Below are 21,666 nucleotides of genomic sequence, written 5' to 3' on the forward strand. Positions count from 1 at the left end.
TTTAAACGGAAGGACACGTGTCATCCTCTTGTTGGTCAATTCTAAATATCTCCTAATTAATTAAAAAGACTCATTACCCATACCCGAAAAGTAATGTTTAAAGCAATTATATTTTGTAAAAACTAGAAAAAACTGAAATTATTTTCACTAAAAACTGGAAAAAAAAACGAAAATATTTTTTTTTCAGTTTTTACAAAAAAACTGCTTTAGAAAAAACTGAAAAATATTTTCTAAAACAATATTTTTGTAAAAACTGGAAAAAAAGTTGAAAATCAATTTTGTAAAGCAATATTTTTTGTAAAAACTGGAAAAAAAATTAATTTTGTTTTTACTAAAAACTGAAAAAAATAAAAATATTTTTTTTCCAGTTTTTACAAAAAAACTGCTTTAAAAAAGCTGAAAAATATTTTCTAAAACAATATTTTTGTAAAAACTGGAAAAAAAAACTAAAAAAATAATTTTCTAAAGCAATATTTTTGTAAAAACTGAAAAAACAAATATTTTCTTTTTTTTCAGTTTTTAGTTAAAAATATTTCAGTTTTTTTCAGTTTTTAATTGTTTTAGAAAATTGCTTTTCAGTTTTCTTTTTCAGTTTTTACAAAAATATTGTTTTAGAAAATATTTTTCAGTTTTTTTAAAGCAGTTTTTTTGTAAAAACTGGAAAAAAAAACATTTTCTTTTTTTTCATTTTTAGTAAAAAATTGTTTTTAGTTTTTTTCAGTTTTTACAAAAAAAAATATATTTTTTGGGTATGAGTAATGAGTCTTTTTAATTAATCAGGAGATATTTAGAATTGACCAACAGGACGATGACACGTGTCCCTCCGTTTAAATGAGGGTATATTTGAACTCAAAGTATGACTGTAGGGGTATAGATAACCCAATAGTATAACGAGGGGTATTCTTAGACCATTTTCAAAAATAGAGAGATATATTTGCCCTTTGCCGTAAGAGAAATATATTGCTTCAATTTCTTCGGCCATGACAATAAGTTTTCTCTCCCGTCGCCCATTTTTCTCTCAAGCTCTTGATGGAAATACTACAGTAATTAGGTTTATTTCTCAAGTTTTATCAAGTGAGAAGTTACTTAACTGTTATTTCAGAAAATAACCTCTTACTTTATCAATTAGACTTTAGTCATTACACCTAATTAACCATATTTTAATCGATCAGATCAGGATAAAGTCCTACAATAAATATCGGGTGGACCACATCTTATTTATTGCTTTTAAGCATTTGACTGTGATGTTTTGATTTGAAACCTAATCCAATCATTCCACAACATAAAAGTTGTATATGTCATTCCCATTTTCATTTCCCTTTCTCCAAAAGTGTGGATTCATTATTACAATGAACAAATTTTGGTTTTCTAGTGCGCAAGTTGAGGAGTATTTTACCTCTAGGTGCCACGGATATTCCCCACGTAAGGGTATAAATATAATAAAACACCATCGATAAAGAATTAAGCGATAAAAGAAAAGTTAGTTTGAACGAGTAACGATTGTTTCTTTTTGTTCAATTTTATTTTTTCTGCTTGCTTTCTTGTATAAGGGTGAAAATGCTTTAAAAAAAGCATCTCCGTTACAAATAAAAAAATGGTTAGATTTGTTTTTGTTGTTGCTACAATTATTTTCCTCTTTATTTTCTTCTCAGACCCTTAGATCAATATATCATCATTGCATCACCTATACGATTATGCAAAACCTATGCGAAAATATTGGTTACCTAAGGAACAACGTCCTTGATGTAATTTGTTTCTCTTTTATTAAAAGAAATAAAATAGGTGTCACTTAATTTTTGGCTAGTTATTTAGAGACATTATTACCTATGATCGCTAGGGATAAAATTTTCCCACATAGCTTGCACGTGAAACTCGTGATTTACTTTAAAGCATATGCTCTCTACAAAAATATTCAATATCATTGGAATATGTCTCTAACATGATTCCAAAGGAAAATTTTGATTTTGTCAGCCAAAATTTTGAAATGGCTATCAAATTGCCCTTATTACAGGTCGATTGAACGAAGACGTAATCATTCTGACAGACCTTTATTCTGCTTAATAAATAATACTATTATACGTAGTAATTAGTAAGGTCACTATAACAAAATGTAGGTCAAATCCCACCGGAATGAACTTAGGCCTCATTTGTTTTTTTTAAGATTAAGACGTCTGAATCTGAATACACGTCTGAATATCAAGATGTGTATTAAGATTAAGACATCTGAATACACATCTGAATGTTAAGATGTGTATTAAGATCTGAATACTAAGTGATTAAGACTGTTTGATTTTTAACATCTGAATGTATAAAATTTACGTTTATTTAAAAATTAATAAACATAAAATTTAAATAAAATACTAATTAATCTAATATTCCATCACTAAAATATATAATTTTTTAAAATATTATAGTTGTTGGTGGTGATGGCTAACGGTAGTACTTGTGAATGCCGACTAAAAGCGGTGGTTGGTGGTAGATTTGATTGATGGTGGTAGTTTAGGGTAGTAGCTAGTGGTGATTGGTAGTGGTAGCTATTATGATTGAGGATGGTGGTGGTGGGTGGTGATAGTTAATAATGGCGAGTGGTGGTGGTGGTAGTTGTAATTAAGGAAGATGGTGGCACTACTAGAAATCCGGTAAAAACCGACAAAAAAATCGACCAACATTGGTCGGTAATGGCCAAAAACCGACCAAAATGCGACCATTTACGTGTGGACGGTATTTTTGTGGTCGGAAAGGCATACCGACCAAAGTTGGTCGGAAATTACCGACCAACTTTGGTCGGTCAATTAAATTCAAAAAAAAATATATTGCAAAAAAAACCGACCAAAGTTGGTCGGTTTTTTTCGACCAAAGTTGGTCGGTATTTTAATTGTGTAATAAAAAGATTCACCATCTGGGAATCGAACCAGGGTCTGTACTGTGGCAGGATACTATTCTACCACTAGACCATTGGTACATTTTGTTTTAAGACTGTCTTTTATTTGATTTATACTCTTTAATTGTATTTTCGCACGAAAATAACCGACCAAAGTTGGTCGGTTTTATTAAAAAGTAAATTTACCGACCAAAGTTGGTCGATTTTTTTAAATGTCCGGCCGAATTAACCGACCAATTTTGGTCGATTTTTTTAATATTAATTTTTATTTATTTTAATTGAAAAACCGACCAAAGTTGGTCGGTTTCTTGAAATATAAATTTCACAGGACTCAAAAATAGTTTCCCGTATTTTTGCGTCAAAGAAAACCGACCAAAGTTGGTCGGTTTCGTAAACAAAAATTTTAAAAAAATATTTTGAAAAACCGACCAACTTTGGTCGGTTTTTTGACCGACCAAAGTTGGTCGATCGACCTTGGTCGGTTTTTGTCGAATTTCTAGTAGTGTGGTGGGTGGTGGTAGTTTATAATGATGGGCAGTGCCAGCTATGGTTGTTGATGGTGATGGGGTGGTTAGTTGTGATAGTTAAGGTGGATGGGTGTTGGTTGTCGTTGAGAATGATGGTGGTAGGAGTGGTGGGGATGATAGGTGGTGGTAGTCGATAATGGTGGCGGCTATGATTGAGGATGGTGGTGGTGGTTGAGTATGGTGGTAATGGGTGGCATGGTGGTAGTTGATAATGGTAGGCGGTGACGGTAGTTAATAATGAATATGTATGATAACATCTTAATGAAATTAAGTCTCTGTTACAGATCTTAATAATACAGACCTATTCAAACCCATTAAGTGATTGTGAAGTAAAAAAATAAATACACTTAATAATTAAGATCTGCATAATTAAGATTCAGACTTTAAAAACAAACGCGCTTAATATCTGAGATCTGAATGATTAAGATTGAGACCTTCATTAAGTGCAAACAAATGAGGCCTTAGACACCTATTTAATATGGGACATCAGGACTAGTTCATATAATGAAACTATGTCATAGACTATAGTCTATATATAAAACTTAGTTAAATGCTCCCTCTATCCCAATTCAAATGAGTCATTTAGATTGCATGTGTTTTCTAAATTAATAATAAATTTTAATTTTATTTACATAAAAGTTGGCCAAATATAGAAAAAGTTTGCTTTTATAAAGATTTGGGACAGTACTTTGAACAAAAAGTTATTTCCAAAGTAAATTTTGGAAAACCAAATAATTAGGAAAAATATTAATAAGTGTAAGGAAGAAATTTCCCACTAATGAAAATGGACAGAGTTCTAGGACAACTTAAAATAGAGAGCAAATAAAACTTATTAATTTGGATTAGAAGGTGTAACTTTTTGTGGATACATACTCTTTTCCGCTAGCTATAGCCTATAGCTATGAACTAATTAACTTGTGGGACTAACTCTTTTTTACTCCATTTTTTTGGTTAACGTTCTATTTTTCTTTCTTTTTTAAAAAGTTCTGGGTGGGTAAGAGGGTAGTATATTACTAAATCAATTTATGCAAATAGAATAAGACAGGTGAACAACCAGAGATTTCTCTGTAAAGGAATTTCCTTTCCCATATCAGAAAAAGGTATCAAGGGTTTCGAAGTAAACATGGCTCTTCATTTCTTCACCCCTAAGTTTATTAAGATGAGATAAAAGGCACAAATATCAGCTTGTAATTCTTACTCTTTTCATGTTTAGCTTTAATTTTCCGATTTGAGAGGAGTCACATCATAGTAATATTTTGAGAAGTACTTTTACAAGTGCTGCATTCCAATTTTTTCCTGGTTCCCCTCAAGAATCTTTAATTTATAAGTGGAAGTCTCCAAATTTGGGAAGTAGCTTATGAATATCGTCTACGCATATTCGATTTGAGTAACTGATCGTCCATATATAACGTGCAAGAGAAATCCTAGTAATTTTAGCTTTAATAAAATCAAATTTGCATAGCTAGAGAAAGCACTTCAAGAAATTTCAATGGAGGAGTACTTTTAAGAAATAATAGATTAGTGACACAGCAATTTTGTAAAGCTTCATAGCTCGAGGATATTTTGTAACTTCTGCATAACTAAGAGCTTGTTAGAACAATATGATATCATAAAATAAAAATAAAAAAATCAGAGAGAAGACATCTAACCTTGACTTCCAAATATACCAAGGAATCAAGAGAAAATTTTCAAAAGAAGAGAGATTGAGGAGGATTAAGGGGTCGGTCAGCAGAATTGCTGTGGAATATCTAAGATAGGTCCATCAGGCCCCAGAGGTGATCAATTGATCATTGTTCATAAAGTAGAATCCACCAGATCTTCGACTAAATGATAAAATTAAGACAAGTGCCAATGGACTTGTTATGCTTTCGCGCTTTGGAATATTTTCGTATATATAATATATTAAAAAGTATTTTACCCGGTATATCTTGGTTTTCAAATTTCTTGATTTCTTTTACAATTTATATACAATCAGCGTAGTATCTGCAATGACAGAAATAAAACAGAATAGTTTCTGCAATATGTCACCATCTTCTCCAACTAATGTTGGCATTAGTTCATTTATTTACCATGAATTCAAGAAAATAAAATAAAATATCGTTCCCAAGTCAAAGCCAAGTGTCAAATGGCTTCATTTACTCAATATTTACAAACCTACAGTCCAAGCTAAACTAGGAAAATGATCATAATTTGGCACTCTTTTTAGCTAGAATTTGGAGATGAACTTGTAAGCAAAAATTTCCCACAAATTATGATTTCCCCCCACCTTTTTGGGTAAATAGGAGGGCATTAAACCAAGATGTATATTCCACACAGGAAATTTAGCTTAACAACAATGTTTGAGCACTATTACTTCTCTGACAACTGCCAAAATTAATAAGGTACAACTAACACATGTACCTACGAAAACTATAACATTGCAGCATAAAATCACCAGAACACAACTCATATGCTGGTAGTTTCTATCTCCAACACCTTATATAACAGCCAGATTGGCATGGAAAGGAAGACAGAAAATAAATCTTTAGATGGCTTTGATTTTCTTTGCCACATCTATAGCACTATGGTTCGGTATCAGCACAACATATGCTTTCTTTGTTCCATCAGGCATGATCGATGTATTTATTTTCTTCATTTCAATCTTAAACAGCTTCTTTACAGCATCCCTTATGCTCTTCTTGTCAGCATCTTCGTGAACAACAAAAACCAAAGTATTGTGACGTAGTATATTCCCCATTGTAGACTCGGTGATCAGAGGATATCTGATAACCTGAAAATATTCGACTCTGTTCTTCCGTGATGCACTACTGTTGAGATTTTTGGGGTTCCTTTCCTTTCTCAATATCTTCTTCCGTCCAGATGAGACTGAGTTTTGGATATATAATACATGCCTACTGGTTGATTCGCCAGATTTTACTTCCATGGCATATTCTAGCCTGTGTTTCTTGGCATCGCGCTCCTTGCAACCTTCAATTTCACCAGATACAGAACACAGAGGCCTTTGCAGAAGGTGAGGACCTTTGGCGTTGAAGCTTGTCAATAATCCCTAATATCAAGAAGGTATCAGGAAACCACTTTTATTTAAGTGCAACTGATAGTCTGATACTGGACTTGAACCAATTTTTAGTCCAGGAAATGCGATGTTGGCAACCATTAAAGCTAAGGATCGCGTGACAATAGACCAAAAACATCAAACTATTCTAGGAACACAATCTTCAACTTGCATTTTGCCTTTATTTGTTAGATCTTAGGCAAAAAGAGAGAAGGGTCACAAATCATGAGAAAAAAATCAATAACCTTCAAGCACTTTGTCGCATTTCCTCATAATAGATTACTCTGCATAAACTTCCCATACACTCAATGTTGACAAGCTTTGAAGTATCTTTATTCATGTGATGCAACGACGAGAGCAATAAGAACTAATGACCACTTAAATGAAAGCCAAATTACTGTTTCAAGGATATGTGCTCCCAGTGTCAATAGACAATGGACAGTAGTATAAAATTTGAACATTGGGTTGATTTGGAGCTGAGAATGAGGACATTTCAGATGTCCAAATGGGATAATATTGACAGTTTCTTAGACCTAACTACAACACTTATCGTCTTATAGTATCTTATCATTTTGGATACACTTATGTCAGATTAAATCTTTTGGTTTAGGCAACAGCCTTAAATTGCCTTAGTAAAACCCAGAATAGCATCCAAGGTTCTATTATCCCAACCAACAAGATGCTAATACAACTTCTAATTCACAGCATCCACTAGAACTAGATGATCAGAACAAACTTATTCATAACCACATTCTTGGACCCACCAGCTCCAGCTAGAACAAAGGAATGCAAAAGGAAATCGGAAAAATTAACAACTAAGGATAAACCATTACAAAATTCAGAAAGCTACCAACAAAAAATCATACTCATCCATTTCAGCGTCTATATGACTTTTTCCATCATGGGACACATTATTAATAAAAGCACATCTTCTTCACTTAAAGCAATGAAGAAATGCGAAGCGAGGGGTCATCATTCACCATATGCAAATATGATAAAACACACCTTATGAACTTCACAGCGACTCAGTAGTAAAGTTAATTAGGACTTCCACACAAATGCAAACTCTGTTTCCAAACATTTCCAAACATCTAATCCAAATGTTTGCCCAAACAACACATTATCACCGGAGAGCAAGAATTCCATGTAAGGCAGACATGTCAAAAGTATTTAGCTATCACAAGGGCAATAATCGTGCCTTTTTGTATGTAAGCCAACTTATAAAGTTAAGAAAGCACAGAATTAGATGCCTTTTAAACAATCAATGGTAAAAGTAAGCATCTTTAACGCGAGAATACAAACTTCGATTTCTCCTGATATAAAGCAGGAAATAGAAGTTAATAGAGTTACCTTTACCATCCTTTCTCAATTTCAAATCACTTTATCTTCTTGACTCATACTAACGGATGTATCGTGCTCTGGTGATTTATGTAAGGTTGCAGACGTCAATTATTAGTGAAGAGAAAAGCAATTTGGAGAAGAAACGGGAACACTTCTAGGTGATCATCCAGAAAGAAAGGTTACATACTTTGAAGAAGGTATTTGTCCAGGGCATGCATGACTTATTTTTTGACAAAAAACAAAATATTGTTATTCCCTTTTGACAATAGTGCCGGGTCCAAGCTCATTTTGCCCAATACTTTCAGGAAAACAAGGCCAATAACTCTGAGACTTGTATAGTAAGCCCCATGGCAAATGAGAGCATTGCCAAATTTGATGCTGAGAAAATATCAAAAACAAAGGATATGAAATGAAAGATGGATAGTTACTTGAGCTCAAGATAACTGACCACATAATAAGAGATCTTAAAAGCAGCGAAAAGGGATCTGAAGATAATACCCAATTCTTTTAACCTTTCATCTAGCGGTTCTCTTATTTCTAGATTCTTCTCTCTGGGACTAACACAAGATATTTAAGTTGAGCTCGAGTGACCCGAAATGTTTTGCTATCTGAAGAAGGAGAAGAACGAAAGAACAAATGAACTTGAACTTATGACATACTAGCATTTTATCCAATGATATTTTCCAATCAATCTATCATTCTCAATCTTCCAAAGGTATATCAGGTTCCTTTTTTCTCGACTTCTTTCAAATACCAGAAGAGAATGATTTCACTTTCTTCTATGAAAACTAAGCGCTGAAGACCGCGTGATATCATGACCTGCAGCAGAATAGTGTCTTACCTCTGGGTGTCTAATCAACTACTGCGCCTCAATGCATTTGGTGGACTTGCATATATACTAGATTCTACTAGCAACTATTACCATAAAATATAAACCAATGCAAGATTCCATTTCAAAAAGAACCTTTGAGGAATAATTACATTTCTCATTTTCCTCAAAGCCATAGGCTCAAGTTCATCGGAACCTTATAACGTTAGCCTTAAAGGAAATCCTAAAGCGCAGCAATATTCAGCAAAATTGAAGAAAGCACTAAACTTGAACAAAATGTAAGGCTTAAGAGCAATTTCTTATGTCACAGAAGAATGCATAAATACTTATTCAAGGAGATCAATAGACTGGCGATAACAAAGAGTTGAAGTTGCTGCTTCAACCTCAAAATACGAATGCGAGAGTATAAGTATTTCCACTTTGAAATAGAGTTTACACGCAGTGATTCAACAAATAGAAGATCACGATACACTATTATATAGTTTATTAAACATCATCTCAACTAATTATATAGATATAACCGCATATGCAAATTAAACAGTAAAACCGCATATGCAAATTAAACAGTAAACATCATCTCAACACGTATATGTCTGCCTGCGTGTGTGCGAGCAAGGGGAGCGGAGAAATAAGGAGTTGAAAAAATAGTAATAATAAATTTTTAAAAAACTCACATCGTTGGTCAGACGGGAATAGTCGAGAAAAGAGCATAGCTTTATAGAAGAAGACGACACTTGAAAGGGAACAACGGCGAAAGAAGACGGGGCCCTGATGATTGATACTAAAGACCTGAAAGTCTGATCCTGGCGGCGGCCTGAACGAACAATAGCCGCCGGAGATGCTATTGCAGCAGCCATGGGATATGGACGGCGTCACCGACTAAAGAGCAGCGAGTAAATCCAGAAAAGTAAAAAATAATAGGGTTTTGGAGTGGAAGAATCGAGAAAGAAACATGCTTTCTCATTCCCGTCAGCTGAACATTGCACGAGGCACTACTAGAGAGAGAGGAGGGTGATTTCGCAAATGTTCTGCTTTAAATTATATTGCACTTTGGTCCCTATAGTTGTATGTTATAGTTTTTGTCCCTCTACCAGTGGACCAACTTCAAATATTTGGAGCAACAAATAGTTACTCATACTAACTTTCCTATTCATCAGATAGCTAGAAAAAAACACCAAAATTTTGCAAGCCACAGTAGAATTTGTTCTTATTATAAGAGCTTGGATCAACTGGTCGCTCTATTTATAATGTCAATTTGATCCAAGTACTCTTACTGCAAATGTTGATTGATATACTGATTCATTCCAAGTTCTCGATAACTTGAAGATCACCACCAAGCTGACAATCGACGTTTGAACACTTCCACTGCAAAAAGATAAGTCGAAGTTCGAGTCTATTGCACGATAAAAGAGAACATTGTTGTCTTGTTGGTCCTTCTGGAAAAGGGTGGGGGTTATTAAAAAATTAATTAAAAAGAAAAACAAACGAAGTGAGAGATCTTTCCAAATTCAAATGACCACCAAGTTCACCTAATAGTTGTTGGGATACACTATTAACCGTAGTTTACACATAGTATTGCATTTTATATTTTATAGAACAATTATTTATTTAATTTATTCAATTCAATAAATTATTATTTTAAATAGATCATTTGTTATATGTGTGTCCTTTAGTTATGTAGTAGACAATTTAGTATATGGAGTTTTAGCTCATGCACAGAAGATTAAATTGCCGGTTCTCATAATTAATAAACTATGTTCACAATCGAAGATGTTATTGGGCAAAATATCTTGATGATTGTAGCACAAGATTATAGTATAATTTGTCTTGATTATGGAAGTGGTTTTACTCCGACTTCTTGTGCTAGTATACTTAGTGTATATTGAACGGACCAAGTAGAGAAAAGATGTTTTTGTACTGAATATATATAAAATATTCTCTCTAATTCATTAAATGAGCTTATACTCATAATCTTGATATAATTATTATGATCAATGTGATTTATTTATTGTTTTGATTAATCAAAAGGTACAACTCTATTCAGAGTTAGTGTATGCCTAATAGATTGGACAATGACGAATAGCATTTGTGAAATAATAATTAGTTGATAGAATTCATGACTCGGTTTTGAGTTTGATGATACCCTTTTATGTAAGCTTATAAGTTTTCATGTGAAAACCCAGTCGATGGATTTTGTATCCGTCACATGAAATAGTTTAAGCGGAATTATAGAGGATTTAATTAGTTGATTAAATTAAATTATCAGCAATTTAATTTAATTAACTGGTATTTGTGATCTTAACATGGGGAGTTAAAATAAGTGTTAGTGAATTTTTGAAATTCATATTGAGGAATTCAATTGCAGTTTTTAGTGGAATAAATTACAATTAATTATAGTAGGAATTAATTCATCCAAATTTCTGAATTATGCTATAATTGGTAGCCTCTTACTATTTTTGTGGTCTCTGTTATACCTAGCAAAAACTTAGGCTTGACTTGGGTAAAAAATGACTTGGGAGAAAAGTCATCGTGTAGAGTTAGAGTAGGATTCTACTTGCACAAGCAGAATCCTACACGTTTTTGGAGCCTTCTTTGGTTGGAAAACGAGTCTACATAAGGAAGATATTTTTTACCCAATAACTGACCTTTTTCGAGTTGTATTGTTCTTGCCCACTTAAAGCAATTTCGTCCAAAGTCTTACTAGGACCATAGCAAAAGACTGCAGTCCTAGATTCATGCTATGAGGAGGACCTATGCAACGTTTTCAAGAGGTTAGTGGTTTTTAATCTCGTAATTATATCATTGTCTAGTTTACATGTATAAGATGCCTGAATTGTATGCTTGCTTCCGCTGCGCATGTTCTAATAATTGGCATCAGACGTCGTCTTACATCTAACTAGATAATATAATACATCATAAATAGAGTAATATTTAAAACGTGTTGTTAAATGATACATTTTTGGTATGATTATTCTATGAAAATAGTAGATTAACATATAAAATACAATATTGTTTTGGTATGGTTATTCTATGTCAAAAATGTGACTGTTTTAATTAGTATTTTAATTCTGAAATTATGGATTAATATACATATGCATAAATAATGGTGTTATATTTCATGACAATCTATTTTTATCATGTTTTTGTTGCATTTTTTTTTTAAAGAGATAACAGTGTTGATTTAATAAAAATGTGACCGTTTTGAATATTATTTCAGTTTTGAAATAATGGATTAATATACATAAAGTATGAACAGTGGTGAAAATAGTGATACTTTTCCCATATTTATTGTATTAGATCCATGAAAACGGTTATTTTTATATATGAAAACGACACTGTAATTTTATAATAATATTATTTTGAGTTCTGAAATCATGAATTAACATACATAAGTATATTATGTGATTTGAATGAGTCAAAATAATCAAAACCTTAAAAAAACACCAAAAACAAAATGTTTCGAATATGTCATGAATTTGGAATTCTGAAATTCTGTCGAACTACGATTGACCTCAAATTTAGTAGGTTCATCGAAAATGACCCAATGAGCAATACTCATCAGCTTTGCTCATGACGTACGTTGTTTTTTGGGCATTCAGGGTCGTTTAGATGGGGTTTTGGCCATTTTTCTATTTTCTGGAATTTGTTTTAACTAAAAAAAAATCTTAAGAAAACAGTGATGGTAGGGTTCAATTCCCATGGTTTCCAATCATGTTTTACAGTAATATAATGAATTTATATGTTGACATAGGTCTTCATCCACATCGGATAAGTTCATTATAGATGATTACTGTAGTTTTACCTCTAGTTATTTGATTAATTGTATTAACTCTCCAACTGAGTTATATATTGATTCTATGAAACTAGAGTTTATAAAAGTGATATTTATCAATCTTAAATTAAAAGTTTACTCACCATCTGAGTTGGTTCTATTTTAATTTATGGGGTAAACATCTTATCAATCAGATTAACCATGTCTTCATTCAACCCACTTACCTCAATTTTGAACCAAAACAAGTTAGAAGGACCAAATTATGTTGACTGGAAAAGGAACCTTGATATTGTCCTAACTGCTGAAAGTTACAAATTTGTAATCACTGAGGAATGCCCAGAAAAACCTGATGAAGATGCCACTGATGATCAGGTTAAGGCATATGACAAATGGGTCAAGGTTGATGAGATGATACGATGTTACATTCTTGCCTCTATGGCGAATGTTTTGCAACATCCGCATCAGTCTATGGGGTCTGCTTATGATATGCTCGAAAGTCTCAAAGAGATGTTCGGTGAGCAAAATTGTACGTCTAAGCAGACAATCATGAAAACCCTTTTGAACACCAAAATGGCTAAAGGATCATCGGTCAGGGACCATGTTCTGAAGATGATGTGTCTTTTGAATGAACTGGAGGTCCTTTGAGCTGTGATTGATAAGGAATCTCAAGTTGAGATAGTCCTGTAGACTCTGTCTGACAGTTTTTAACAATTTTGCTTGAACTATAATATGAACAAAATGGATTTGTCACTGGCGAAATTTTTGAATAAGCTGCAAGTGGCAGAATCTATTATCAAACAGCAAGCTCCAGTTGTGGCACTAAATGTTGAGAAAGCTTCGGTTTCTAAGTCGAAAGGCGGTAAGAAAAAGAAGAATCAAAAGGTTTTGGCACCTGGAGGTGCGGTTGGTGTGAAAAAGCCCAAAGGAAAGTGCTATCATTGCAAGCAACTTAGGCATCACAAAAAGCAATGCCCTGCCTATCTGGCAAAGTTGAATAAGTAAGGTAATTCGAATTTAAATGTCGTTGAAACTTGTTTAGCGGTTATCTCTACCATGTTTTGGTGTTTAGATTCAGGATCCACTAATCATATCTGCACTACTTTGCATGGGTTTCAGGAAACGCGACGGCTAAGTGAGAATGAAGTTTGTATTTTTGAAGCCAATGGCGAGCCAGTACCAGCTTTAGCATTATGAGATATTAGAGTTTCGTTAGTAGTAATAGAGTTTTAATTTTGAAAGATGTTTTCTATGTACCTTCTATTAAAAATAATTTGATTTTGGTTTCGAAAATAATGGATGCTGAGTATAATGTTGATTTTGCTAATAACTCTGTTGTTATTAAGTTTAATAAATGTTTTATCTACACTGCTGCTAGAGTACATGACCTTTTTATTCTTGATATATCTTCTCATCTGCTACAACCAAAAGAATTAAATAACATTAATCTTCCACATAAAAGAAAATGTATCTCTGAATTGAGCCAAACTTATTTGTGGCACTTACGTCTAGGTCATATAAATCTAAATAGGATCTCGAGATTGGTTTCTGATGGACCTTTGAGTTCATTGAAAGTGGAGGCACCGCCAACATGCTAATCCTGTTTAGAAGGTAAAATGACCAAGAGACATTTTTCCTCAAAAGGAAATAGAGCCAGCGATAAGTTAGAATTAATTCACTCTGATTTGAGTGGCCCCATGAATATACAAGCAAGAGGTGGTTTTGAGTATTTTGTGACTTTCACAGATTATTACTCAAAATATGGATACATTTATCTGTTGCGCCGTAAGTCTGAATGCTTTGAGAAATTCAAAGAATTTAAGACGAAAACGGAGAAACGACATGATAAATATATCAAAACATTGCGAACTGATCGTGGTGGTGCGTACCTTTCTGCGAAATTCATTTAATACTTATCAGATTATGGAATTACATCTCAATTATCTGCCCCAGGAATACCACAATAAAATGGTGTGGCAGAAAGAAGAAATAGAACCCTTTTGGAAATGGTTAGATCAATGTTAAGTTATTTTAATTTGCCTTTTTCCTTTTGGGGATATGCCTTAGAAACAACAAATTACATTCTAAATTTGGTTCTTTCAAAGTCAGTACCTTCAACCCTAGCAGAATTGTGGACTGGGCGCAAGCCAAGTTTACGGCACATTCGGGTTTGGGGTTGTCCAGCACATGTGCTGAAACAGAAAGCGGATAAATTGGAATCGAGAACAGAAGTATGCATATTCATTGGATATCCAAAAGGAACTAAAGGAGGTTTATTTTATTGTCCCAAAGAAAAGAAGGTAATTGTTACAACAAATGCCAGATTTTTAGAAGAGGACTATTTAATGAACCATATTCCTAAAAGTAAACTAGTTTTACAGAAATTAAGTAATAGAATAACTAATGACTCATCTCTGGAACATATCTTGGAAGCCAGTATTGACATACCACTGCATTATCATAGCGGGAGAAATGTTAATTGGCAGCAGAACGCACAAGAGCAATTTCCTAACATCTCACTACCCCAAAGTAGTGGGAGTAATATTGAGCAATCTCAGATTGTTCAGCAACCTGAAATTGTTGTGCAGCCTGCACTTCAGGAAGAAGTTAATGATATCCCAGCACCGCAAGGTGTGGAGGATAACATTGAAGCTTCAGTTCCGGAAAATGATATTGTGATTCAACAACAAAATCCAACTGCACCTGTAGTGACTAGTCGTAGTGGGAGAATTATTAATAAACCTCTCCGGTTTGTGCTCTTGGGAGAATATTATGATAGAATCCCTGAAAAACCTAATATAGAACCTCTTAATTACGACGAAGCACTATAGGATACAAATGATGATAAATGGGTTGTTGCTATGAAATCTGAAATGGAGTCCATGTACTCCAATCAAGTCCCGGCTCTTGAAGAACCACCTACTAGAGTCAAACCCATTGGTTGTAGATGGATCTATAAGAAAAAGAGATGAGTGGATGGAAAAGTGCAAACTTTTAAAGGTGGGCTTGTTACAAAAGGGTTTACTCAAAAATAAGGGATCGATTATGAGGAAACTTTTTTGCCAGTAGCCATGCTTAAATCCATTAGGATTCTCTTATCCATTCCTGCTCATTACGATTATGAGATTTGACAAATGGATGTCAAGATGACTTTTCTTCATGGAAGCCTTGATGAGTGCATCTATATGGCACAACCAGTTGGTTTCATTAAAAGTGGCAATGAGCACATGTTGTGTAAATTAAAGAAATCCATTTGTGGATTGAAACAAGCTACTAGAGCATGGAATACTTGTTTTGACACATCGATTAAAACCTTTGATTTTGATCAATGTGAAAACGAGTTTTGTATCTATAAGAAGTCGGATGGAGATAAAGTTACATTTTTGGTTTTGTACGTAGATGATATTTTGCTCATAGGAAATAATGTGAGCATGTTGAATTCAGTAAAGGAATGGTTGTCCTCGCGTTTTGATGTGAAAGACTTGGGACAAGCGGCACATATTCTTGGGATTAAGCTTATGCAGCGAAGGATATTAGGCTTATCCCAAGCACTTTATATTGATACTATTCTCACCAGGTTTAACATGTAAGATTCCAAGAAAGGTTTTCTCCCTTTTAGGCATGAAATCTCTCTGTCAAAAGATCAGTCCCCAAAAATGACCGATGAGATAGAAAAGATGAAGGCGGACCCTTATCCTTCTGCTGTAAGGAGTCTCATGTATGCTATGTTGTGTACTAGACCTGATATCTGCTTTGCTGTTGGCATGGTTAGTAGATTTCAGTCAAATCCTGGACGAGAACACTGGACTGACGTTAAACATATAATCAGGTACCTGAAAAGGACTAGGGATTATATGTTGGTTTATCACTCAGGTGATCTTGTACCCATTGGCTATACTGATTCAGATTTCCAGTCAGATAGAGATTCTAGAAAATTTACCTCAAGATATGTTTTTACCTTAGGAGGTGGAGCCATAAGTTGAAAGAGCATCAAGCAATCATGTATTGCTGATTCCATCATGGAAGCCGAATATGTTGCTGCATCTGAGGCAGCTAAAGAGGTTGTTTGGCTTGGGAACTTTCTAAAAGAGCTTAATGTAGTTCCTTCGGTTCAAGCACCTATTGTACTTTATTGTGACAATAGTGGTGCAGTTGCAAACTCGAAGGAACCAAGAATCCATAAAAAGAGTAAGCATATTGAGCGTAAATATCATTTAATTCGGGACATAACTCAGAGAGGTGATGCAAGAGTGTTGAAGATTGCATCGGAGGACAATTTGGCAGACCCGTTTACAAAGAGCTTGCCACAGAAGATTTTTGACAAGTATGTAGAAGGGATATGTGTTAGAGTTGTAGACACATGGTTATGAGTCTAAGTGGGAGATTATTGGGATACTATTAACCATGCAGTTTAGATATAGTATTGTATTTTATACTTTATGAAATAATTATTTATTTAATTTATTCACTTCAATAAAGTACTATTTTAAATAGATTATTTGTTACATGTGTGTCCTTTAGTTATGTAGTAGATAATTTAGTGTATGGAGCCTTAGCTCATGCACAAAAGATTAAATTGTCGGTTCTCATAATTAATAAATTATGTTCACAATTGAAGATGTTATTGGACAAAATATCTTGATGATTGTAGTAAAAAATTATAGTATAATTTGTCTTGATTATGGGAGTGGTTTTACTCCGATTTCTTGTGCTAGTATACTTAGTGTATATTGAACGGACCAAGTAGAGAAAAGATGTTTTTGTACTAAATATATATAAAGCATTCTCTCTAGTTCATTAAATGAGCTTATACTCCTAATATTGATATAATTATTATGATCAATGTGATTAGTTTATTATTTTGATTTATCAAAAGGTACAACTCTATTTAGAGTTAGTGTATGCCTAATAGATTGGAAAATGACGAATAGCATTTGTGAAATAATAATTAGTTGATAGAATCCATGACTCGGTTTTGAGTTTGATGATACCCCTTTATGTAAGCTTATAAGTTATCATGTGAAAATACGACCAGTGGATTTTGTATCCGTCATATAAAATAGTTTAAGCGAAATTATACAGGATTTAATTATTGATTAAATTAAATTGTTAGTAATTTAATTTAATTAACTGGTATTTGTGATCTTAACATGGGGAGTTAAAATAAGTTTTAGAGAATTTTCGAAATTCATATTAAGAAGTTCAATTGCAGATTTTTTGTGGAATAAACTGCCATTAATTATATTAGAAATTAATTCATCCAAATTTTCGAATTATGCTATAATTGGTAGTCTCTTACTATTTCTGTGGTCCCTGCTATACCTAGTAAAAATCTAGACTGACTTGGGTAAAAGTGACTTGGGGTAAAAGTCATCTTGTAGAGTTAGAGTATGATTCTACTTGCACAAGTAGAATCCGACACGATTTTGGAGCCCTCTTTGGCTGGAAAATGAGTCTACATAAGGAAGACATTTTTCACCCAATAACTGACCTTTTTCGAGTTGTATTGTTCTTACTCACTCAAAGCAATTTCGTCCAAAGTCTTACTAGGACCATAGCAGAAGACAGCAGTCCTCGATTCTTGCTTTGAGGAGGACATGTGCAATGTTTTCAAGAGGTTAGTGGTTTCTAATCTCGTAATTATATCATTGTCTAGTTTACATGTATAAGATGCCTGGATTGTATGCTTGCTTCCGCTGCGCATGTTCTAACGATAGTTTTCTCTCAAAATTTCTCATGGTTTATCAATTAATTATATATGTCATCATTTGGTCTCTTAAAAATCTTATACTTTTTTTTTGCCTCCACCAATAGATTAGCTAGTTAGTTGTACTAGGAGTTTTTAATAGCCTAATAAAAGTATGAATGGAGTATTTAGTTCTGACTGGATGCTAGTTTAGTTATCATACCACAATAAAATATTTTTCAGCACGAAAAAATAACACACCATTTAGTACCCCGAATGTCGTTTTATTACTAGAATACTGTCTAATACCGTCCAAAAATACCGACCGAAATCGGTCGGAAAATTGAAAAAACTGACCAATTTCCGACCGACTTTCATTCGTCGAAATTAGACTGGTCGGCAATAAATAGCGACCGAAGTCAGTCGCAATTTTTGACCGGTTTCGGTCAGTCAATAAAATTTCAGAAGCGACCAAAAACGAAAATATCTACCCAAAATACCGACCGAAGTCGATCGGTATTTTTAATTATGTAATTAAAAAATATACCGTCTGAAAATCAAACCGGGATCTGTACTGTGGCAAGGTACTATTCTGCCACTACACTATTGTCACATTTTGGTTTAAGTCTATCTTTTGTTTTATTTGTACTCTTTAATTGCATTTTCGCACGAAACTAACCGATAGATTTCGTTCGGTTTTATAAAAAATATAAAATTACCGACCGAAGTCGGTTGATTTTTTTAAATGACATACTGAAATAACCGACTGATTTCGGTCATTTTTTGAATATTAACTTTATTTTATATCGGGACGCCAAAATAGTTTCCCGCATTTTTGTTCCAAAACATAAAACGGCCGAAGTTTGTCGGTTTCGTAAAAAAAATTAAAAAATAAAATATTTTAAAATACCGACTGACTTTGGTCGATTTTTTGACCTACCGAAGTTGGTCGATCTGCCACAGTTGTTTAACCAAAGAATCAGATTCTCAGTCAAAGCCTATCTTTAGAAGTACTTAGGTTACTGATAATCAAGAAATTCAATATTCTCTCGAAAATAAGAAAAGAAATCGGAAAAAATGGCGAAGTAATCAATAGAAAGCACAAGAAAGTAATTATATTCCAATGTTTATCAGAACGTGTCCTTACAAGTGAAATTCCCTTCCCTTATATAGGAATTTACAAATATAACGTTTCTTCCCTTTTATGACAGAATCATTATTGAGCATTAATGACATTAATGAAGCGTTATAATTGACAACCGTAGTTGTTCATGAAGATTCTATAACGGTTTCGATTCTTCTTCCACATTAATTTGAGGTTCATGAATCTTCCCTCTTTATTGTCTTGATTTATCCTGCATGTGTCTCTTCACTGAATAATTTAGGCTCTGGCAACTGTACCTTGTTCGTCTCATGAGTGATTTGCTCGTACATGTTGTAAATCGTAACTCTTTTTAATGCGACACTCCAGTTGTCATCTTCTTAGTAATCCATGTATCTTGCACTATCATCCTCATATTAGTCCACGTGTAATATTTATTTTTTACCAATACAGATAGTCCCTCCACTTGCCGAATATTCTGCAATGGTATATTTGGGAAGTGGCACGTATTTATGGCGGGATTATTTTGCCGCCGTTTCCCATACATCATTGCATATTCTTCAGAACCATCGCTTCACATGTCACCTCCATTTACCCTTCCTAGATTACTGAGGGTTTGATTTCTCTTGTGCGAAGAGAATGCCATTGGAAATTTGACTTTCCAATTTTAATTCCTAGTCCAAACTAAAGGATTACTTCGTTTCAAGCTGGTTACTTTTTCGTTTACACATATCCTTTTACGTTAGGTTTCAAACCACCTATTGACCCAGCCATTATAGAATTTTGCCATTTCTTTAATGTTTGCTTAGGACAGATTGGTTCTATTGTTTGGAGAGTTGTTGCATGTTTAAGATACCTAGCTAATTCGGCCTCTTTACCCTTCACCTTTCAACACTTGCTTCATCTTTATTCCCCTAAGTTGTTTCGTTCAGGGGTGTTTACTCTCGTGGATAGGAGTAAAGGGGTTTTTGTTAGCCCTGAAGATGATAAAGATCGTGGCTGGTATGCCCGTTTTGTTGCTGCTCCCACAAGTGATTTAGTGGGTGAAGAGAACATGCCTTTTCCAGAAAAATAGAACTTTGCACGTACGTTTTTTTTTATAATATCTTTCATCTCTTTTATTAAGGAAGAAAAAACTTACGATCCCATGGCTGTTTTTGTTTTTTTAGCAACCATGGAAGTTGTTGAAGAAATACCAGACTTCCGTACGAGTAGAAAGATTGTTGTCAGTTGCTCCTATGGAAGGAAGGTCTTGGAAATACCTTTCTCATAGGTTTGGTTTAAAAGTTAAAACTCATGGTATGCTCCCCCTCTAACTTTCTTCCTTTCTTTCATATTTATTTGGAGATTTTCTAACTTCTTCTTTTGCTAGGATTTCCCATACGGGGTGTTAGTGTCGCGTCTATTATTTCATCAAGCCTTTCTTTATTCATGGCTCAAGAGATAATTTTGAGTTCTTCATCAAAGAGAAACACAAAGAGAGCTCACGTTTATGAGGGTGAAGAGGAACGAGAAGAGGGCTCCTTAGTGCGTAAGCCTCCGGCTAGGAGATGTGTTGTTTCAGATGATGAAGCCACTCCTCCTCCAAGTTCAGTTCCCGTGAATGAGCCCGAAAGTGCCACTTTGGTGAGCTCTGATGAGGAGATGATTGCTGCACCTTGTAACTCTACAGAGCAGTTGTTTTCCCATGGGTTTGATAACGAAGATTTTGGCCTAGTTTCTGATGAAGCACCCCTTGCCTCTTTTCCAGTGCATGTTCCTATTGGTTCTCAGTTTCCCGCGCCTATTGTTGCTGCTACTGCTCCTCCCGCGACTATTTTTACTTCCTCAACTATCTCTATTGCTACCACTTCTCATGTTGAAGCTGGTTCTTCCAGTAGCAGTAGGAAGATGAAAAAGGTTACCGTTGAAGTCCCCGAGGATAGTAATCTTTTGAAAAAGTCTGGCCAAGCTGATGTATGGCTAAAACCGCTGATTGGACCATTTGAGAAGTCTAAATTGGAGAACCACGGCTCTTTGACATGGATGAATGACATTGTCCATTCATCTTTAAAGGTATAAGCCTTAGCTTTTTATTTTGAATGTGATTTCTTTATCTTTGTTTGATAATCACTTCTTCCCTTTCTTTTGTAGATCAACGTGATAGGCACAGAGATGATTAAGAGAATTGTCCATACTGAGCAGTTAGTCAACGACTATCATACGGAAGCGGACAACTGGAAAGAACAATTTGAAGGCCTTCAATTAGAAAAAGAAGTTTTAGATGAGGAAAAGTGTGCTTTGGAACAACAAGTGAAAATGACGGCAACAGAATTGGCGATTGAAAAAGCCTCTTCCAGTCAAGTGGGCAAGGATAAAGAACTCCTTGAGTCTTCATTTGCCGAGTAGCTTTCTAAAGCTACTGAGGAAATTAGGGGTCTGAAAGAACTACTTAATCATAAAGAAGTCTATGCCGGGGAGCTTCTTCAAATGCTCACTC

The 21,666-nt window shown here is 34.2% G+C and overlaps 4 protein-coding genes across 4 annotated transcripts; 3 read left to right on the plus strand and 1 right to left on the minus strand.

Moving 5' to 3' along the window:
- Positions 1 to 5,692: 5,692 nt before the first annotated feature.
- Positions 5,693 to 9,672, minus strand: LOC107831240 (large ribosomal subunit protein uL23). Its single transcript, XM_016658989.2, has 2 exons — positions 9,305 to 9,672; positions 5,693 to 6,454 (listed from the first exon to the last, which is right to left on the minus strand). Exons 1-2 carry the CDS (start codon positions 9,485 to 9,487, stop codon positions 5,933 to 5,935), a joined length of 705 nt encoding a protein of 234 aa, XP_016514475.2. The 5' UTR covers positions 9,488 to 9,672; the 3' UTR covers positions 5,693 to 5,932.
- Positions 9,673 to 12,603: 2,931 nt separating this feature from the next.
- Positions 12,604 to 13,047, plus strand: LOC107831238 (uncharacterized). The gene has a single exon (XM_016658987.2). It carries the CDS (start codon positions 12,604 to 12,606, stop codon positions 13,045 to 13,047), a length of 444 nt encoding a protein of 147 aa, XP_016514473.2.
- Positions 13,048 to 14,405: 1,358 nt separating this feature from the next.
- Positions 14,406 to 15,230, plus strand: LOC107831239 (uncharacterized). The gene has a single exon (XM_016658988.2). The coding sequence runs from the start codon at positions 14,406 to 14,408 to the stop codon at positions 15,228 to 15,230; it is 825 nt and encodes a 274-aa protein (XP_016514474.2).
- An 825-nt stretch (positions 15,231 to 16,055) lies between these two features.
- Positions 16,056 to 16,382, plus strand: LOC142171950 (secreted RxLR effector protein 161-like). Its single transcript, XM_075235680.1, has one exon. It carries the CDS (start codon positions 16,056 to 16,058, stop codon positions 16,380 to 16,382), a length of 327 nt encoding a protein of 108 aa, XP_075091781.1.
- The last annotated feature ends 5,284 nt before the right edge of the window (positions 16,383 to 21,666 follow it).

This window comes from Nicotiana tabacum, chromosome 17 (genome assembly GCF_000715075.1).
Source record: "Nicotiana tabacum cultivar K326 chromosome 17, ASM71507v2, whole genome shotgun sequence".
Taxonomy (NCBI): domain Eukaryota; kingdom Viridiplantae; phylum Streptophyta; class Magnoliopsida; order Solanales; family Solanaceae; genus Nicotiana; species Nicotiana tabacum.